The sequence below is a fragment of the Natrix helvetica genome, assembly GCF_964273705.1.
Source record: "Natrix helvetica genome assembly, chromosome: 4".
Classification (NCBI taxonomy): domain Eukaryota; kingdom Metazoa; phylum Chordata; class Lepidosauria; order Squamata; family Natricidae; genus Natrix; species Natrix helvetica.
The window spans coordinates 171,407,466-171,427,316 of NC_138550.1; the positions used below are offsets into that span (position 1 = coordinate 171,407,466).

Genomic DNA, 19,851 nt, shown 5'->3' on the forward strand with positions numbered 1-19,851 from the left:
CGTTTCTCTTCTCACCCAAGAAGCTTCTTCGGTTCTCTGGGTGCCATCAACTAGGGAGCTCACAGCTGGCAGGATCCTTGACAACCTCCCTTCCCCTGAGATCGGATGAGCCCTCTGCCTGTTGGCCTTTGTAAAGCCTGAAAAACTGGACATTGCGGTCCAACCAGCCATGGGTGAAGACCTATGGAGGATGGGTTGAATCAGGGGGTGTCCAACCTTGGCAACTCTTAAGTTCTGGTGGACTTCAAGTCCCATAATTCAGTTCTCAGAACTGAAGAGGTTTCTTGGACAAGAAGTGAAATGTTTTCAAGAAAAAACACTCAGGAAGTCTAGTTGACTTTTGAAAAAATCATTTTTATGAAAACCAGAACTTGGATGGTGGAGAGTAGATGATAAGATGGTTCCTAATGGAGATAGCTGGTCCAAAGGACAGAAGGTTGCTGTGCTCCTGAGGAGGTAGAGAAGGAACATCTGGATGACTCTCCTGGTTGGGCTCTTAGGTAACCATTGGGTTGTCCTGGTTGGCTTGTTATGGGACTATTGCAGGGGTCCCCAAACTTGGCAACCTGAAGACTTGTGGGCTTCAACTCCCAGGCTGGGGAATTCTGGGAGTTGAAGTCTACAAGTCTTCAAGTTGCCAAGTTTGAAGACCTCTGGACTATTGGGTTGTCCTGTGGTAGTGATGGTGAACCTATGGCATGCGTTCCACAGGTGGCACGCAGAGCCATTTGTCAGGGCACGCGAGGCGCTGCCCTGTCAGCTGGGCAGCGCGCATGCGCGCGCTGGCCAACTGAGTTCACCCTTTTAAAAAGCCATTTTTCGCCCTCCACAGGCTCCAGAGGCTTTAGAGGAGCCTGGGGAGGTCAAAAAGAGCCTCCCCCGCCCTCCCCGGAGGCCCTCCGGAGGCTTCATGAGCTTCCCTGATGCCTCCGGAGCATAAAAAAGCGGCCCTACGGGCAAACCGGAAGTTCAGGGATGGACTTCCGGTTTGCTTGGAGGGTCGTTTTGACTCCTCCAAAGGCTTCAGGGAAGCTCCTGAAGGTCCCTGAAGCCTCTGGAGGGCGTCGGGGGGGGGGCTGTTTTCATCCTCCCAGGCTCCTATAAAGCCTCTGGAGCTTGGGGAGGGCAAAAAAAGCATTAAAAATGGGGGGGAGCACCTGTAGTGCGCGTATGCGCACTGGGGGGTGTCACACATTGCATTATGGGTGCGGCTCACCCGCACACGACCCCCCTGCGCTCCCCCCACTTATGGCACGCGAGGGAAAAAAGGTTCGCCATTGCTGTCCTTCCTATGGAGTTGTTGGGTCAAGAGCGGCTGAGAAGAAGATGTTCACCTCTGGCCCAATAGCCTCGCTGTCATGTCTGACCAGCCACCCCCCCCCCTTGTCAACGGCTGTCCTCAGGAGGGGTCGTAGTGGGTCAGGCCTGAGCTCCGGGGGGAAGGGCTTGCCTGGGGAAAGGCCGGGTGGACGATGTCCATGGGATGGCTCATCCATACATCAAAGACTGTCTTGTTGGGCGGCATGGCTTCCTCCAGGCGCAGGTCCACCCCGGAAGAGGAGACCGGACTCAGGGAGGAGGGGGGCATCAGCTCCCAGTAGGCTGGGTGTGAGAAAGGCAGGGGGCTGTAAGGGGGGAAGGCTGGGTTGGGGGAGAAGGGGGAGAAGGACAGTGCCTGGCTTTGGGGGGGTACCACCACATTGGGAGCCACACATGGGGTGTAGGAAGTGGGGAGCTGCTCCCAGAATGGGGCAGCGGGGGCCGGAGTGCCCTCCTGGGAGTCGGAGTCGCTGGTCTCGGGAGCCGGGTGGAGGATTCTGGGGCGTTTGGCCAAAATTGGGGTGCCAGTCCCCTTTTGGGGCTCCTCATTGGCGGACAAGGAGCTGAGGGAGGCAGTGCTGCTGGAGGACGAGAGGGAGCGGAGCATGGGCAGAGGGCCTGGAGCCTGCCAGGGGAGGACTGGGGCACCCGAGGTGGCCTGGAAGATGGGGACGGTGCCCCAGACTTCGGAAGCCGCGGTGGGGCTCCGTGGCGGTCCACTCTCGGCCGTCGCTTTCCCCGACAGACCCACGCCCTGGAAGTCATGGAGCAAGGCCTCGATGCTGAAGGGGCTGCTCTGATGGCCCCCTGCACCGCTTGGGAACCCACTCCCCTCTGGGGTGTGCCCGTCGAGAGCCGGCTGGGGGGCTTTGAGAGCCCAGTCACGGTAGATGAAAGGAGCCAGGTCGACCGCGAACATCGTCTCCTCTTGACGTGAGACGGCCGTGTTCTGCAGCTTCAGAGCTTCTGGTGGGACGAGGTCCACGTCAACGGTCCAGAAGTTTCCCTTTGCCTTCGGCTTGGAGGGGTCTTTCAAAATCTGCAAGAAATTTTTAACACATTAACAGAGTTGGAAGGGAACTTGGAGGTCATCTAGTCCAACCCCCCCTCCCACTCAAACAGGAGACCATATATCATTTCTAACGAATGGCACTCCAATCCCTTCTTGAAAGCCTCCAGGGATGAAGCTCCCACAACTTCCAGAGGCAACTTCTGTTCCATCCTTATTTCCAGGTTGAATCTTTCACTTCTACTATCACTTCTTCTAGAGTCTCAACATCTTTTTTATAGTGTGGTGACCAAAACTAGATGCAGGACTCTAGATGTGGCCTCACTTAAGGCTTTATAGAGTGGAATTAGTACCTTCCTTGATCTTGATTGAATCCCTCTGTTAATGCCACTTAGGATCGCATTGGCCACCACCACAGCTGGCTCCTATTTAATTGATTGTCCACTAAGACTCCAAGATCCCTCTCACAGTCCCTGCTATTAAGAGCCTGGTTTCACCCAGTTTATATGTGCATTTTTGGGTTTTCTTGCCTCAGTGTAAGACTTTACTTTTCTCTACGTTGCATTTGGCCCCAGGGTCCAAGTCTATCAAGATCCTTCTGGATCTTCAGCCTATCTTCCAGGATGTTGGCAGTTCCTGCCAGCGTAGTATCATCGGCACATTTGATGAGTCCCCCTTCTATTCCCTCCTCTGAGTCGTTTATGGAGATATTGAAGGGCCCTGGGCCTAAGATGGAACCTGGTGGTAGCCCACTGAAGGAGAAAAAGGGGCAGGGGGTTGTCTTCTGAAGACCTGTCCCAAAAAGAGACTTCTTGGAGTTTTTTCCAAGTCCACAGTTGCACTGCAGTTGATGAGTGGCTGAGATCTCCTGGCCATCATCCCCATCCTTGCCTGTTGGGGAGGAAAAGGTAAGGAGCCACTGGTGCCCGTGGGAATGAGGAAACCTGGACTTGGCAAGCGTGGGAGGAGGCCACTGGAGGCCACCTGGCATTTCCCAGTCCTTCGTGGCTGAACTGGGGTCTGATGAGAAGCTGGCTTGTTTATTTGCATACAGATATGATACGGACTCTTTAGGGAACCTTGGTCAAAGGAGTCTGGAGGGATGAGACTTTGCCATGGCTTAGAACAGGGCAACCCTGGCAACTTTTAAGACTTGTGGACTTCAACTCCCAGGCTGGGGGATTCTGGGAGTTGAAGTCCACAAGTCTTAAAAGGTGCCAAGGTTGGAGAGCCCTGTCCTAAAAGCTGTATTTGAAAGGGACTCTCCTGCCCATCAACCGGAAAATACATCAGGTTTTAAGTGCTTTCCTGAACGGGGAGCGAAGGGGCCACACAACTCTCTGGGAGCAGCATCTCCCACCGGGGATGCTTTCGGTGCTTGGTTGTTCTCTGACCGATGTTTCATGCCCCAAACTAAGGAGCATCATCAGTGGTAGAAGGGAGGAGGAGGATGAATGCGGGGTCCTTGGTGCTCTTGGTGGTTTTCCTGCAGACGTTTCATGACCCAACTAGGGAACAACATCAGTGCTAGAAGGGAGGAGGGATTGCAAGGAGGAGGAGGAGGACTGTGGGGTCCTTGGCGCTCTCTGACCTAGGTGGTTTTCCTACAGACGTTTCATGACCCAACTAGGGAACATCATCAGTGCTAGAAGGGAGGAGGGATTGCAAGGAGGAGGAGGAGGACTGTGGGGTCCTTGGCGCTCTCTGACCTAGGTGGTTTTCCTACAGACGTTTCATGACCCAACTAGGGAACATCATCAGTGCTAGAAGGGAGGAGGGATTGCAAGGAGGAGGAGGAGGACTGTGGGGTCCTTGGCGCTCTCTGACCTAGGTGGTTTTCCTACAGACGTTTCATGACCCAACTAGGGAACATCATCAGTGTTAGAAGCTACAATCCCCACTCTCTTCTAGCTCTGATGAGCTTCCCTAGTTGGGTCATAAAACGTCTGCAAGAAAACCACCAAGTCAGAGTATACCAAGGACTCCTCATTTCAACCCTGAGGGACAAATATTCTCTTCTAGAGGTCTTCCACTGGGTTGGGTTGTGTGGAGTTGACCCTTCAGCAGGCCCGCTGCTCAATCCACCCCGTGTCTGCCCTCCAAGCTCAGCTGTGGGGTTGCTCCAGGCCCATCTCTTGGAGGGCCCACCAGGGAGGGGGAGGGGATGCCACCCAAAGAGGACTTTTGCAAAGAAGCTGCCTGGGGGGCATGCAGAAGGCAAGAGCAGAGAGGGGCCATGCCTGGAAGGGGGGAGGGGGAGTTGGCCCAGCCCATTCAGTTGGGGAAGGGGGAAGAGGGGAGCCCCGCCCGGGTCCTCTCACCTTCCGGAAGCAGTCGTTGGCCGAGAGGTTGTGTCGGATGGAGTCCTTCCAGCCCTGGTAGCCTTCCTTGAAGAAGGGGAAGAGGTTGCTGACCTCCTTGATGATCTGAAAGGTAGCAGGAGGGGAAGTTTATTTGCAAAAAGATATTTATTTGCTTATTTTATATCCCATTTTTGTTATTTTTATACATCACTTAAGGCAGTGAATGTATTTCATAATCTTTCTCCCTTCTAATTCCTCACAACAATCCTGTGAGGTGGATTTGGGAGGGAGAGGGGGGGAGGGAGAGATGGAAGGACTAGCCCCCAAACACCCTGGGGTCTTTCCTGACAAAGGCAGGACTAGAACTCCCAGTGCCGTGGTGATTGGCCCAAAGTCACCCAGTCGGATTTCATGACTAACGCGGGACTAGAACTCCCAGTCCCCTGGTGATTGGTCCATAGTCACCCAGAGGACTTTCATGGCTAAGGCAAGACTAGAACTCCCAGTCCCCTGGTGATTGGCCCAAAGTCACGCAGAGGACTTTCATGGCTAAGGCGAGACTAGAACTCCCAGTCCCCTGGTGATTGGTCCAAAGTCACCCAGCCGTCTTTCGTGACTAAGGTGGGACTAGAACTCCCAGTCTCCTGGTGATTGGTCCAAAGTCACCCAGAGGGCTTTCATGGCTAAGGCGAGACTATAACTCCCAGTCCCCTGGTGATTGGTCCAAAGTCACCCAGAGAGCTTTCATGGCTAAGGCGGGACTAGAACTCCCCGTCTCCTGGTGATTGGTCCATAGTCACCCATAGGACTTTCATGGCTAAGGGGGGACTAGAACTCCCCGTCTCCTGGTGATTGGTCCATAGTCACCCATAGGACTTTCATGGCTAAGGCGGGACTAGAACTCCTAGTCTCCTGGTGATTGGTCCAAAGTCACCCAGCCGTCTTTTGTGACTAAGGTGGGACTAGAACTCCCAGTCCCCTGGTGATTGGTCCAAAGTCACCCAGCCAGCTTTCTTGGCTAAGGTGGGACTAGATAGAGACTGGTGGCCGTATATGCAGATACAGAGGAAGTACAAGAAAGACTGAGAAAAAGATGGATTTTACAAAGAACCACAAGATCTAGACCAAATTTTACAGGGGACGGAAGAAAAACTGATTTAAAAAATACACCAACATTTATTACAATTTAAAATGGAAGGAGAAGTAGTGAAAGAGGCCGTGATAACGTGGCCTACTGACTTTGGGTGCAGCATGGAATTAGCAGAATGGGAAAAATTTAGGGGAAATAAATTGCTAGTTAACAATGGCAACGGCATACAGGAAAACCGTGTGCGAAGTGTTCTACAGATGGCACCTACCACCGGCAAGAATAGCAAAAATGTTTCCGGAACGTTCACCGGAGTGCTGGAAATGTAGCCAAGCACACGGAACTTTTTACCATATGTGGTGGACGGGTACAACTCAAAAAAAATATTAGACAGAAATAAAACAAACCTGGCCGGAAGAGATAATTACACAACCCATAGAATTAAAACCGGAACTATTCTTATTAGGGATAATCACAGGGAACTATAGGGGGGGGGGGAATCAAATATCTAATACGACATGTAATCACGGCAGCAAGAATCACATACGCACAGAACTGGAAAAAAACAAAAATACACCCACAGAAGAAAACGTGATTTAAAAAAAGAACTAGAATGCGCCGAAATGGAGAGACTCACAAAGGAAATAAAAGACAAGAATCCTAGTAGTATCCTGGGAACTTTAAGACTTGTGGATTTCAACTCCCAGAATTCCCCAGCCAGCTAGCTGGGGTATTCTGGGAGTTGAAGTTCCCAGGTCTTAAAAGTTCCCAAGGTTGGACACCCCTGGCTAGAGGAAAGATGCAAAGAATAAGAAAGCAATAAAAGGAGGGAAAAAGATCAAGAAATCAGAAAATAAACACAAAACAAGGGTCTGGATTTCAATCACATGACCATTGGGAAGGCTGCGATGGTCGTAAGTGTGAAAAAGGGTCATAAGTCACTTTTTTCAGTGCTGTTGTAACTTTGAAACAGTTGCTGAACGAACTGTTGTAAACTGGGGAATTATCTGTTAGTAAGACCAAAGCTGAGAAGTCAGAAATACTAAAGGGAGGAGGGGAGGAGGGAGAATTTGAGGCTCACCTTGTGTTCCATCTGGGATTTACCTGGATAATAAGCCTTCCAGGAGGTTTAAGGACAGGTGAGCAAGGGATTGATTGATTGATTTGATATTCTTTCCTTTCTTTGTTATTTATTTGATGTTCATTTATTTGTTTATTTGGTTAATTGTATTTATTTATTTATTTGATATGGGGCCCAGAGTTGCTCCTTTGTGAGATTTGGGTGGGTGGGTGCTATAAATTTTAATTTAAAAAAATGTAAAAAAGAAAGGAAGGTAGCCAGATGTCCTTGGAGGGGGGGGGGTTCTTTTTGTTTGGGGCGAGGGGAGGGAGAGGCCTCTTGGAATCAGGGAATGGGGTGGAGGGCTGCAAAAATCCCCATCTGGAGAGGCTCCTCCCCATTTGGGGTCCTGACTGGATCATCAAAGAGGCTTCTTCTTCACTTAGCATCTTTTTCAGACCCTCCTCATCCTCCTCCTCCTCCTCCAGCTCTTTTGCATTTTGGGGTGTGTGGTGGAGCTGAGATTGAGTTGGCAGGCAGGCCAAATATCCCCCCTCCCCCCCAAAAACTACTCCTATGAGCCAGCTCTGTTGACCTTTAGGGGATCTCTCTCTCTCCTTTTCCTGTCTGTTTCTCTCTTCTTTCTCTGTTGCTTCTTTCTCTCTCTCTCCTCTCTTTCTCTCCTTTCACTTTCTCTCCCTTCTCTCTCTTCTCTCTCCATTCTCTGATTTCTCTCTCTTTTTCTCTTATTTCTCTTTCTCTCTCTCTTCTCTCTCTATCAACTGTCAATCTATTGTATCTATCTGTCAATCTATCATTCTCTCTCTCTCATTTATTGGCTGCCCTTTTCACCGCAGGGTAGCTGGGTGGCTTACAATATTAAAATCTTAGAAGCTTTTTCTGGCAAAGAAGCCCAAGGAGGCTGGGAAATCTGTGAGAGAGAAACCAGGCTTCTCCCCATTGCCCCCTCCCCCAAATATGGCTCTAAGCCCCCAACTGGCCTGACCCACCTGGGGGAGGAACTAACCCCCATCTCCCCCCCCAAGATCAGAGGCAGCTCAGGTGTAAATTGTTGGGAGGGAGGTGCTGGCAGTTCCTCTCAGACTGGCCTGCAGCCCCCTCCCCACTCAGCCCCTTCCCTTTCTGCTCCTTTCAAGCAAGGCCAGGAGGGGAGGGGGTGGGGGTGGCTCACAGCGGGAGGGCACCTTGGCAGCTTCAGGGCTTGTCCAATATGCAAACTTAGCATTTGTCCCTGATAGCCAAGGTTACCTCCTCCATCTCCCCCCCCCAGGTGGTGGGATCTTTCTGCATATGCAAAATCCCTTTAAATACACTTAGCTCCCCCCCTGCACCCCCCTCCCCAACAACTGTCTGCATTCCTCCTTTCTTTTCTTTTGGGAAAGGGCACCAGGACCAGGGAATACGCAAGTCAAGGGGCTTCCCAGACCTTTGATTCATCACTGGAGGCTTTCGAGAAGAGATTTTTGTCTGAAATGGTGTAGGGTCTCCTGATTGGGGGGAGCGGGGGTTGGACTAGATGACCTCCAAGGTCCCTTCCAACTCTGTTAATCTGTTAAGTGAATGATGGAAGTGGCTTTTCCAGGTTTGTTTGTTCTTTGGCCTTTTATTAACCTAATGGTGCTTTTCAAAAGAGAGTGCAACTAAGATGATCAAAGGCCCGGAGACCAAAACATCTGGAGAATGGTTGCAGGATTTGGGTACATCCGGTCTAGAGAAAAGAAGGACCAGGGGGGAACATAACAGCAGCACTCCAGTATTTGAGGGGCTGCCCCAAAGAAGAGGGGTCCATGCTCTTCTCCAAAGCACCAGAGAAGCAGGGCAGGAAACAATGGGTGGAAACTAACCAAGGAGAGAAGCAACCTGGAATGAAGGAGAAACTTCCTAACAGGGAGAACAATCAACCAGTGGAACAGCTTGCCACCAGAAGCTCTGGGTGCTTCATCACCGGGGGTCTTTAAGAGACTGGGCAGCCATTGGCCTGGAATGTTATAGGGTCTCCTGCCTGAGCCAGGGGGTGTGCGTTGGACTAGTTGACCTCCAAGGTCCCTTCAGTGCTTATTCTGTTCTTTTAAAAGCAACTGGACTTTCTTAGCCCCCCACCAAAAAAACCCATTTTGCTTCTCATCCAGGAAAGCTGAAACTTTTTCAAGAAACAAGGAAGTCCAGTTGCCTTTTGGGATAACCTGGAGGATGGAGAGACTTTCAGCCTTTTATCAACATTTGGTAGCTGGCAAAGGTGTTTCCAGACGCCTCGTGATTCACACCCGAGGACTAAGAACTGCTTAACCAAGAGATCAGCCGGGATCAGGCGGGAGTTGCCACCCATAATAAACCTTTTGGACGCTTAGATCCCTCCAGACTCCGGGCGCTGTGCTACCTGCCTGCATCTTAAAATCGGACCTGCAGGAATCCCTCTTTAAAACGTCCCATTTCTCTCATTCTTTCTGTGTGTGTGTGTGTGTGTGTGTGTTGTGTGTGCCACAATAGACACCCAACCCAAAGCAGACCCCAAGCAAAAATAGGAGCCACATTACTAAATCTTCCGGGGCTTGCAGTGGCCCCAAGCTCTGGGCCAGTGGGATGTCGCTCCTGGCCCTCTTTTCTGATAACCCTTTGGTCTTCTTTCCTTCCAACCAGAACGTACCATTTTGAATGCCCTACCTTAAAAACTAACTCAGGTCAAAGGAGGTTGGCTCTAAACAGCTGTTTTGGAGCCCAGTGAAGCAAGAGAGAGAGAGAGAGAGGGAGAGAGAGAGAGAGAGAGAGAGAGAAGGTTGCAGCTGTTCCTAGCTCAATCTGTCCCTTTAATTGCAAATTTTAGGATCAGGCATGTCCCTGTAGGGTGGCTCCTCCACCCCCAGCCCCACCCCATTGCAAAGAGAAGGCCAGCAAACTGTTTCTGTGGGGAGGGGGCTTTGGGGCAAATGCAATGCCACTGGGCAGAGCAGCCCTGGGGAGGGAGAGGGGGTATCCCACCAGGCTGAAGCAGGGCCCTCTGCCTCCAAGCCAAGAAGTGTATTGGGGAAGTGGGGGGGCTGGAATAAAACTCCTGGGATAGAGGAGCCCCTCTGCCCCAGCAGATTCAGAAATCACCCCCCCCCCCAACCTTGGCTTTTGGTGTCTTCCAGCTGAGCCGGTGGGAGAAGCTTGGCTAATGCTTAGATAAGACCTGGGGATTAGATCTAGATAATGGATTAAGTGAGGATCAGCTCCAGATAATCTCTCTCTGCCCATCTAGATAAGGAGGGGGGTCTCCTCCCTTCCTGGGTTATTTGGGGTGGGGAGGCAGGGCAGGCACATTATCCGCCTCTCTTGCCAGGGAAGCTGCCCAGCCCTGCTTGACCTGGGCTGGCGTGAAATGCCTCCCTGCCCCTCCTCTTTGGCCCCAGCCCCCCCCCCTGGACCCCCTTTGAGCAGGGGGCGCCCAGGAGCCCCGCCCGCTTCCTGGCCCTTGCGCCTTCCTTACCTGGGACAAGGTGAGCCTCCGTTCTGGGGCTGCCTGGATGACCAAGGCAATCATGGCCAGATAGGTGTAAGGGGGCTTGAGATGCCGGTGGTAATTTTTCTTCTTCTTCTTCCTGCCCCTCCTGCCCGAGGGTCCCTCGCCTGGCCCCCCCTCGTGCTCCCCCTCTGCCTCCCCCAGCCCCTCCGCATCTAGCGGGGGCATCTGGGCCACAGGGTGCAGGGAGGTCCATGTGGCCATGGCCGGGGAGGGGCCCCAGCAGCCGGGCTCTGAGGTCGAATCTCTCCTGCTGCTCCGGCTGCAGCTTTTACTGGGAACCTGGAGGGGGGGAGGGGGGAGGGCCTCCAGGCCTTTCTCATGTGAATGATGGGAGTCTCTTCCACCAGACCCCCTGGGGCAGCAGGGAGGAGGGGCCAGGGCCAGGTAGGGCTGGCCTCAGTCCTCCTCCTCCTCCTCTCCTCCTCCTCCTCTGGGGCAGAAGAACCCCCCCCCCAGCTGCCTTTGCCTCTGCTCTGGATAGTGCTCAGCTTGGCCCCCCCAGGACGAGGCTCTGCCTGGCCGGGATGGGGGTCCCACCCTGTAGACCCCTTTGGAGCCCTCCCTCTCCTGGGCTGAAGGAGGCGGGAGGAGCTGCGCCCACTGGCAGCTCCCGCTTGGCCCCTCCCGGCGAGGAAGATGATGATATGATGAAGATAATATGGAAATGATGATGAGGATGATGAAGATGATATGATGATATGAATGAAGGTGATGATATGAAGAGAATTGGCAGCTGACACCCAAGGGAAAATCTTTGAGGGCCTTGCAAGGAAGAGGGGCCAAACTTCAGTCCACTTGGGAGGGGTTTCAAACCAGGGGTGAAATTCAATTTTTTTTACCAGCTATGCTGTGGGCGTGGCTGGGTGGGCGTGGCAGGGGAAGGGGACTGCAAAATCCCCATTCCCTCCCCACTCCTGGGGCAGCCACAGCTGGCATTTGCCGCTTCTCCCAACTACTCAAAATTTCTGCTGCTGGTTTTCCAGAACCTGCCAAATTTCGCCCCTGCTTCAAAGCCTCGTTGGCCCTGGAGGGGTCCCTGCGACGGGAATCCCCTCCCCCCCGCCCAGTGCCAGGGGGAGGCCACAAGGAAGAGAGGGGCACCTCCCTCCCTTCCAGCTGGCATCCTCCACCCCGGGTAGGCCAAGGGAGGCGCCAGAGGGGGCATCCCGGTGGAGTTTCCCTGATTTCCTTGCCCAGCCATGCCAGAGGTCTCTGCTTCACCTGGGCTCCGTCCGGCAACCTCTGGGCTGCAGCCTCCCACCTGGGCCTTCCAGATGTGGGCCACTGGGCCAATCCCTGGCAAGGCTGCAGAGGGAGCAGCGGCAGTCGGCTCCTCCAGAGGCTTTTCGGCTTGCCAGTCCACAATGCGCCCCCAGAGCTCCTGGCTCACACCACCCTTGTCTTAGTGTGAGTTGCAGACTGCTCTTGATCCGTTTAGTGGCCGTTTGCAATTATAACGGCACGGAAAGAGATGAGTTATGACCATTTTCCACACTTACGACCATTGCAGAATCTCCACCGTGAGATGATCAAAATTCAGATGCTTGTCAACTAGTTCATGTTTACGACGGCTGCAGTCTCCTGAGGTCGCGTGATCTCCTTTTGCGACCTTCTGACCAGCAAAGTTAATGGGGGAAACCAGATTCATTTAACAACTGGAGTTATTCACTTAACAACCTTGGCAAGGAAGATCAAAACCCACAGCAACCATCTTGCTTAACAGCAGATGTTTTGGTCTCAATTGTGGTCGTAAGTCGAGGACTACCTGTAGCCCTCGTTTATGGCTTCGGGCAACGGCTCGAACTACTATGCTTCTACTACATTGTGTAAAGTAGATGTAGGTGATCTTCGACTTATGACCACAACTGAGCTCAAATTTATGTTGTTGACAGTGTTAAGTGAGCTTTGCTCCATTTTGCGACCTTTCTTGCCACAGTTGTTAAGCAGGTCACTATTTGTTAAGTGAGTCACACAGTTTTTAAGTGAATCTGGATTTCCAATGGTCACTGCTGGTCAGATGGTCACAAAAGGGGATCACGTGACCCCAGAACACTGCAATCGTCATAAATACGAATCAGTCGCCACCTGTCTGAATTTTAATCACGTGACCCTGGGGATGCTGCAACGGTCGTAAGTGTGAAAACCGGTCATAAATCAAGTTTTTCAGTGCCGTTGTAACTTCAGACGGGCCCTAAATGAACCGTTGTAAGTGGAGGACTACCTGTGCAAGGGTTTTACTACTGGTTTTCTGCAAAAGTGTGCCAGAGGGAACAAGGGGCTCTGCGGTGTTCGTTTTATGATGGAGGTGCTCTCTTAATGACCGGTGCAAAAAAGGGTCAGAAAATCAACCCGTTTCACCCACCTCACGGCAGGCGGTTGCAGCGGGCGGAGTCCATGATGGGTGCAGGTCAGCGGCCTCCGATCTTTCCGCCTTTCCGAACTGGCAGGGGGGTGGGGGGAGGGAGGTGGTTACACACACACACACACACACACACACACACACACACACAAATGGGGTTGTGCACTTGTGCCCCCCCTGCCCGCTGTGTGTGCAAGGGGAGCCCTGCAGATGTGCCCATGCTTGCCCGCTGCTTCTGCCGCCCGCTTCTGACTGGGCCAGGGAAGCCTTGTGGTGTGCCCAGAGGTGACCCTGTGAGACCCCTGGAAGAATCAGGGAACATCAATAAAGGAGAATATTGGTAGCTCAGGGCTGAAGCGAGGGGTCCTTGGGGGTCTCTCAGCTGGGTGGTTTTCTTGCAGGCGTTTCGTGACCCAACTAGGGAACGTCATCAGGGAACTGGAAGGGCTGTGCAGTTTGCAGGAGTGGGAGTGGAGGGAGGAGGAGGAAGAAGACAAAACTACGGGGGGGGGGGGTTCTTGGTGCTTGGTTGTTTCCTTGCAGATGTTTCACGACCCAGCTAGGTATCGTCATCCGTGGTAGAAGGGGATGGGTTTTCAGGAGAGGAGGAAGAGGAGGAGGAGGAGGACTGGGGGGTCCTTGTTGCTGATCCAGCTGGGTGACATCATCAGTGCTGGAAGGGAGTGGGGTTTGCCGAGAGGAGGAGGAGGAGGAGGACTGCGGGGTCCCAGGTGCTCTCTGAGCTTGCTTGTTTCCTTGCAGACGTTTCACGACCCAACTAGGTAATGCCATCAGTGCTACTAAGGAGTGGGATTTGCTGAGAGCAAGCACCAAGCAATTCACAGGCTGGATCATAACCAAGATTTATTCTTCAGACTCCCCTGAAGCCAATTATTTTTTGCCTTGAGAAGATCCATTTGGCAGAGCTGGGCCAGGGCCCCCTTGCCCGCCCAGGCATCCCCCTTGTGCCACCCCTTTCTGCTCAGAAGCAGACCGGTGGGGAGGGGGGCTTCTGCTTCCAGCCCAGGGCCCTCAGGTGCCAGCTGCTGCCCCCTGCCCCTCGTCCCCAAGGCAGGCCCCGTGCGGGGCTCCCTCCCCCATTTGCCAACGCCCCGTGGCAGGCTGCGACCACCACCCAACATGTCCATCAAAGGTGGCAGGGCAGGTAAACGCGGGGAGGGGGCCAGTGCTGGATGCCATCCTGCTGGCCCCTCTGCCCCTTGCAAAGGACCAGCCGGCCCTGCTCGGTTGGGGGCAGCTTCCCGCTGGTGTGGAGGCACAGACTCTCCTGCGCCCTGCGCTCCGCTGTGGCTCCCTTCGCCCGGGCACTAGCTCCGTCTTCGCAGCCTGTCCAGAAAACCGGGTTTCTTCCCCACCGTCTCCCCCTCCTTCCTGCGCCGGAGAGGCTCCTCGGGCTTCTTCTCCGGAGACGCTTTCGGGGGCCCACTGGCCGGGCCCCCCCCCTTGGGCTCCCTGTGACCGGTGGGCGCCTGGCGCTTCCTCTCCGGCTCCTGCTGCAGGGCGGCCTGGAGCGCCTTCTCCCGCTCGGCCCTCTTGGCTTCCCGCAGGGACCGTCGCTCGAAGGCCTCCACGATGCGGGGCACCCGGTTCTCGGCCTGCAGCCGGGCGGCCACTTGCTCCGCGGACAGGTCTGGCCCTTCCTGGCCGGACACCAGCTGGGCGCGGGGCCGCTGCCGTTCGCAGAAGAGACAGGAGCAGGTGGCTGGGGAGGTGCTGGAGTCGTCGCAGGGCAGGAGGCGGCCGGCCGGCTGCAGGGGGGAGAAGAGGAGGGGAGGTTGCAGGAGGCCGCCCGGGGTTTGCAACTCCTGGGGGAGAAGCGGGGGTCTCTTTGGGGGGAGAGAGAGAGGCGGGGGGCCCCTTAGGACGGCACCTCGGAGTGTCTCTTAATTCGGGGTCAGAAACTCTTCTCTTGGCACCTGAGCCCGACTCCCGGTCCCTGCATGGGGGGGGGGGGGAGACGGACCACCCTGCCTTTCCTGGCAGCCAAATCTTTCTGACACTCCCTGGGAATCTTGTGCAGGTAGTCCTTGACTTATGACCTTCTTTGCCTCAGTTGTTAAGGAAATCACGGCAGTCGACAAGTGAGTCACATGGTCGCTAAGTGGATCCAGCTTCCGCACGGACTTTGCTTGCCAGAAGGCCACAAAAGGGGATTGCGTGACCCAGGGACACTGCAGCCGTCATAAATATGAGTCGGTTGCCAAAGCATCCAAACTTGGATCACGCAACGGCCGTAAGTTATAAGACACTTTTATCAGTGCCTTTGAATGGTCACTAAATGGGCCGTTGTAAGTCGAGAAAAACCTGTAGATGGAGATCGGCCACCACTTGCTGCAGGGACCCCAGAGCCGAGAACGCCCCTCTACCCAGAAGGCTGCCCACCCCCAGGAGGGAAAGCCCCCTCCCCCTCTGGAGTCACTTCCATGCTAAAGACGTGGTCAAACACCCCCACCCCCCATTTTCTCTGAAGTGGCGGTACCCTCACCGGATGCCTGGGACTTTCTTCATGGCGGCTTCTCCTCGGGGGTCTGGCCTCAGCAGGGACCCCCCGACTCTGGTGGTCTCCGGCAGCCTCTGGGGCCCGCCTCTCTCCTTGCCTGTGCGCTGGGCAGCCATAGACGGGCTGTTGCCCCCGAGGCCCTTGTCTTGCCCGGTGGGGGGCTCTGTGCTTCTCGTTCCAGCGATGGGGGGCTGGGCGACTGTCCAGGGGGGTTTGCTCCAGCCACTGCTGCACCTTGGCGATTCGGTCGGGGACCTGTGGCTGGCCAGGCGGCCGCACCATGTCCTTTTGGGGAGAAAGGCTGGTGCTGGCCCCCTCCTCCTCTTGCAGCGGGGCCCAGGTGCCCCCCTTGCCCCCCGGCTTGTCCTGATTAAAAGCCTGGCACGCTCGGCAGTGCTGGATGTGGCTGATGCGGCACTGGGGCAGGATCCTGGCCGAGCTGCTGCCGCTGGTGGAGAGCCGGCTGCCTTCCGGCTGGTGGGAGAGACCGTCCGAAGCCTGGCCTTTGCCCACCGCCCTGTGCCCGGGGCATCTCAGACAGCGCTTGCACCCGGGGCCATCGTCACGAGAAGCATCCGCCTGCTCCGTCGCCAGGTGTCCGTGGGCTGCCCGTCGGGGATTCTGCCCTCCAGCTCCTTGCTGGTGGCTGGTGGGTCCGTTCTGGGCAGCCCTCCAGGCCGGGTTGGAGCCGGGGGGCTCTTCCCGGGCCCCCTCCGTGGTGTCACTGGCCCAAGCTTTGAGCTTTTCCGAGAAGAAGGTGTCCAGCTTTTCTGCAGCGTTGCGGTGGAAGAGGGAGGAGCGCTCAATGCCCAGGCTGGGCGAGGAACGCACGTGGGGACAGCGGGGCTGCTGGGGGCCTCCTGCCACCTTCTCCGGCTTCCCACCCGGATCTCGGTAGAGCAGGCGGTGGCTGCGGTGGTCGGCGCCGTCCTTGGTGCCATCTGGGCTGGAGCTCCCGAGGCTGAGGTCCCGGATGGATCTGGAGAGATCTAAAAGCAAGCCAAGCAGAGGCCAAAGGTCACGGCGGGGTCTTCTTTGTGTAAGGGGGCTATTGGCCCTCGGGGCTCCCCAGATGTGTGGGGCTGCTGTTCCAGCTGGGAATGGGGGCCCTCCAAGGGGCCAGGTGGGTATCTTCCTGGAAGCTCCCTCAGATTTTTATCCATGTATTGATTAAGAATATTTGTATGGCTGCCCAACTGACTGGCTCTTGCCAGCTCACCGAAACAGAACTCCAATATCCCTCCCAACAAACTCCCTCCTCCCCCCCCCCACCTCTGGCCAGCACTTCATGGCCCCCACATCGCCCTGGGGCCTCCAACCCACTGCTCAAGCCAGGTCTTCAGGGCTGCTTGGAAGAGGCTCGAGGAGGGGCCCACCTCATCTCCTAGCACTGGTGATGTTACCTGGTTGGGTAATGAAAGATCAACAACAAGGAAGCTCAGAGAGCACCACGGACGGCACAATCCTATCTCTGCAGGGATGATGTTCCACAGGGAGGGAGGGAGCCACCCCAGAGAAGGCACTTCTGGATCTCAGCAGATGGACCCCTAACCTTCCCTACCTCCCTTCTCTGGTGCGAAGATCGTGCTGGAATTGACGTGCTTAGGAGAGTTAATTCCCACCACTTTGTTACTTCCGATGTCAACTCAACTCCTGGAGACTTGCAAGAGGAGCCTCCAAGGTTTCTTCTGGCGTGTTGCTTGGACGTTCCTAGACGTGCCGCCCTGCTGGTGCCAACCTATTCCCCCTTCCGATACGTCTGCTTAGCTCCCTTGGTCTGCCAGGGTCAGCTGAACTCTGCCCCCTCCCCCTGCCCTGATTAGGGAACAAACCACCATGGAAAAAAGCCTAACGGGCGTGGGGACTCATCGCAGCCGGTATCCCGTTCCCCACTCTGGTTGGCTGAGCTTCCCCATCTGAGGCCCAGGCGGAATCCATGCGACGCACAAACTCAGCCGAACTTTAGAGTGGCTGGACTTCAACTCCCATAATCCTGGGCTAAGGAAAGGCAATCAAACCACACGTTGGTTTAGGGCAGTGCTTCTCAAACTTGGCGACTTTAAGTCCTGTGGACTTCAAGTCCCAGAATTCCCCAGCCAGCTATGCTGGCTGGGGGATTCTGGGAGTTGAAGTCCACAGGACTTAAAGTCGCCAAGTTTGAGAAACATTGGTTTAGGGCAAGGTGTGTGAACCCAAAGACGTGAGTAGTTGGGGCACTTGTGAGTTGTCCTTCAGGGCAGCTGGTCAAGCAGTAAATGACGCCCTGGGACGAAAAGAGTCCTTATGGGCTCATTCTGGACTTGTGACCACAATTTCCACGGCTGAACTTCAAGGCCCTTTTCTTCAATGAGCTTTTTGTATTTTTGCTGCTGTTGTTGAGGGAATCACTGCAGATAAAACGTTCAGATTATCTGCAGTAGGAGGTAACCTGGCTAAAGTCTGAGACCAGATCCCTCCTTAGTTTGCAGGGAGAAAGGGAGGGAGGGGAGAAGCCCACCCAGATCACTTACTCCTGACCTTCATGACTTCAGAATCCTACCTCGCAGGGCTGGCTTGCTTGCTTGGCTTCTGAGCCCAGCCTGGGAGGGGCAGCTTCCACCAACACCCCTCCCCCTAAATAAAGGCCGACGGAGGCCTGAATGCAACGGGCACCTGCCGCCTACCAGAAATGATGGACGCGGTCGAAATCTCACGCTCCCTCCATGGCCGGCTGGCCTCGTGGATGAAGTCCGGGTCCGTCTCCCACTCCTCCTCCTCTTCCTCGGCCCCGTAGGGGAGATGCCCACCTGGGGGGGCTCCCAGCCGGTCTCGCCTGCTCCTGAAGGGGCCTGGGGACTGAGGGCCCCTGGGGCGCCCCGCGTGGGCCATGGGGGATGGCCAGGAAGCCCCAGCGCCTGCAAAGGGCTCCAGGGTGGGGGGGACCCGGCTGCTGCCCTCCTCCCAGGCTGCCACTGAGCACTGTGATGTCACCACCATGTCACGCTGCATTCTCTCCTTCCTTTTCCACAGGGAAGCCTGGCATTCTTTGGGGCAGCGTTGCCCAAAGCCAAAGCCGGTTTGCAAAGCAATTTTATGTGCCGAACTGGGAGTAAATGCCACCAGGAACCCACCCCTGGTGCAGACGTTTCATCACCCAACTAGGGAACATCATCAGTGGCAAAAGGGAGTGGGGTTTGTATCTTCTAGCACTGATGGTGTTACCTAGCTGGATAATGAAACGCTTGCAAGAAAGCAACTAAGCTCAGAGAGCCCCAAGGAGCCCCACTTAAAGGACTGGCGACCGGAGGACTTCCAGGGCCTTCCTGAGATTGGAGGGGTGCTAGTCCTGGTGGTGTTGAGGAATTCCTTGAAGGCATGGATGCTTCACCAAGAAATGGCACCTGGAGCTTGAGTGGTTCTAGGTTTTCACCTGGGCTTCTCTTTCCCATGCTTTGTCCTGGGACACTTTTCCTTGAGCGAAGGTAATCCTCGACTTACGGCCACAATTAAACCCAACATTTCTGCTGCTAAGGAAGACATTTACCAGGTGAGTTTTGCTTCATATTTCTTGCCAAACTGGTTAAATGAATCACTGCAGTTCTTAAGTTAGTCACCCTGTCGTTAAGCGAATCTGGCTTCCCCATGGACGTTGTTTGCCAGAAGGTCGCAAAAGGGATCACCTAGCCGTGGGACACTGCGACCGTCATAAATATGAGTCAGCTGCCAAGCATCTGAATTTTGATCACCTGACCACAGGGAGGTTTGCAAGTATGAAAAACGGTCATTAGTCAGTTTTTTCAGTGTTGTAACTTTGAAGGGTCACTAAATTAATTGTTGTAAGTCAAGGACTATCTGTAATTGCTGTTTTTATTTATTTTTTTGCTTTGTCTGTCACCAGAGTGGCAATTGTGAGTTAGGTGGCAACATCAATCAATATAATAAATAAGCCAATACATCTTTGGGAAATATTTAGATCCATAGATCTAAAGGTCCCTTTTCTTTCTTAGAGGAGCTATTTCAGAATAGAGTGGCAGAGCATAAATAATACCGGTAATAAAGATTTAACTTCATGCTTTCCAGTTTTTCTTTGGACAATCTGGTGAGGATTTTAGCTTTGCATAAAAAAGTGACTCATTCATGGACTCATTAATAATGTTGTCATGGAGGGATCAACCTCAGGTAATCCTGAAGATTCCTGGAATGTCTTAAGATCTTTTTTAGCAACATCTGGTGGAAGGTTAATCCTTTGGTTTAGAAATCACAAGCTGGGAAGCTGCTCATGCAGAATAACAGAGTTGGAAGGGACCCTTGAGGTCTTCTAGTCCACCTCCTGCTCAAGCAAGAGACCCTATATACCAGGGATGTCGAACCTGTGAAACTTTAAGTCTTGTGGACTTCAACTCCCAGAATACCCCAGCCAGCAAAGTCCACAAGTCTTAAAGTTCCCAGGGTTGGAGACCCCTGCCCTGTGCCGTTCTGCCCAAGTGGATGTCCGAGGGATGGATGAGGGAAAAGCTGTGGTCCACTCCGGAAGATTACATAAACATTAATACATAATGTTTTCTCGCCATGTACAATGTATACATCCAAACTAGACTGTGTTGTTTCTCTGTGTGTCATATAATATATGTGGGTATATACATAATTTTGTCTTTATTTATATATGGATTTATTTATTTAGTCATGTTTA

General features: G+C 54.1%; 1 protein-coding gene across 1 annotated transcript; it reads right to left on the bottom strand.

Annotated features, from left to right (window-relative positions):
• Window positions 1-1,185: 1,185 nt before the first annotated feature.
• LOC309390941 (forkhead box protein H1-like) lies at window positions 1,186-10,734 on the bottom strand. The gene is made up of 3 exons (XM_081950872.1): window positions 10,267-10,734; window positions 4,651-4,755; window positions 1,186-2,359 (listed from the first exon to the last, which is right to left on the bottom strand). The coding sequence occupies exons 1-3, from the start codon at window positions 10,501-10,503 to the stop codon at window positions 1,400-1,402; spliced, it is 1,302 nt and encodes a 433-aa protein (XP_081806998.1). The 5' UTR covers window positions 10,504-10,734; the 3' UTR covers window positions 1,186-1,399.
• Window positions 10,735-19,851: the final 9,117 nt, after the last annotated feature.

Bases quoted from the DNA above. Each gene is read 5' to 3' on its own strand.
- LOC309390941 (XM_081950872.1), bottom strand. From the start codon at position 10,503: ATGGCCACATGGACCTCCCTGCACCCTGTGGCCCAGATGCCCCCGCTA. The intron at 4,756-10,266 runs GTAAGGAAGGCG...GCTACCTTTCAG, and splicing joins GGAGGCTCACCTTGTCCCAG to ATCATCAAGGAGGTCAGCAA. The intron at 2,360-4,650 runs GTGAGAGGACCC...AATTTCTTGCAG, and splicing joins CCAACGACTGCTTCCGGAAG to ATTTTGAAAGACCCCTCCAA.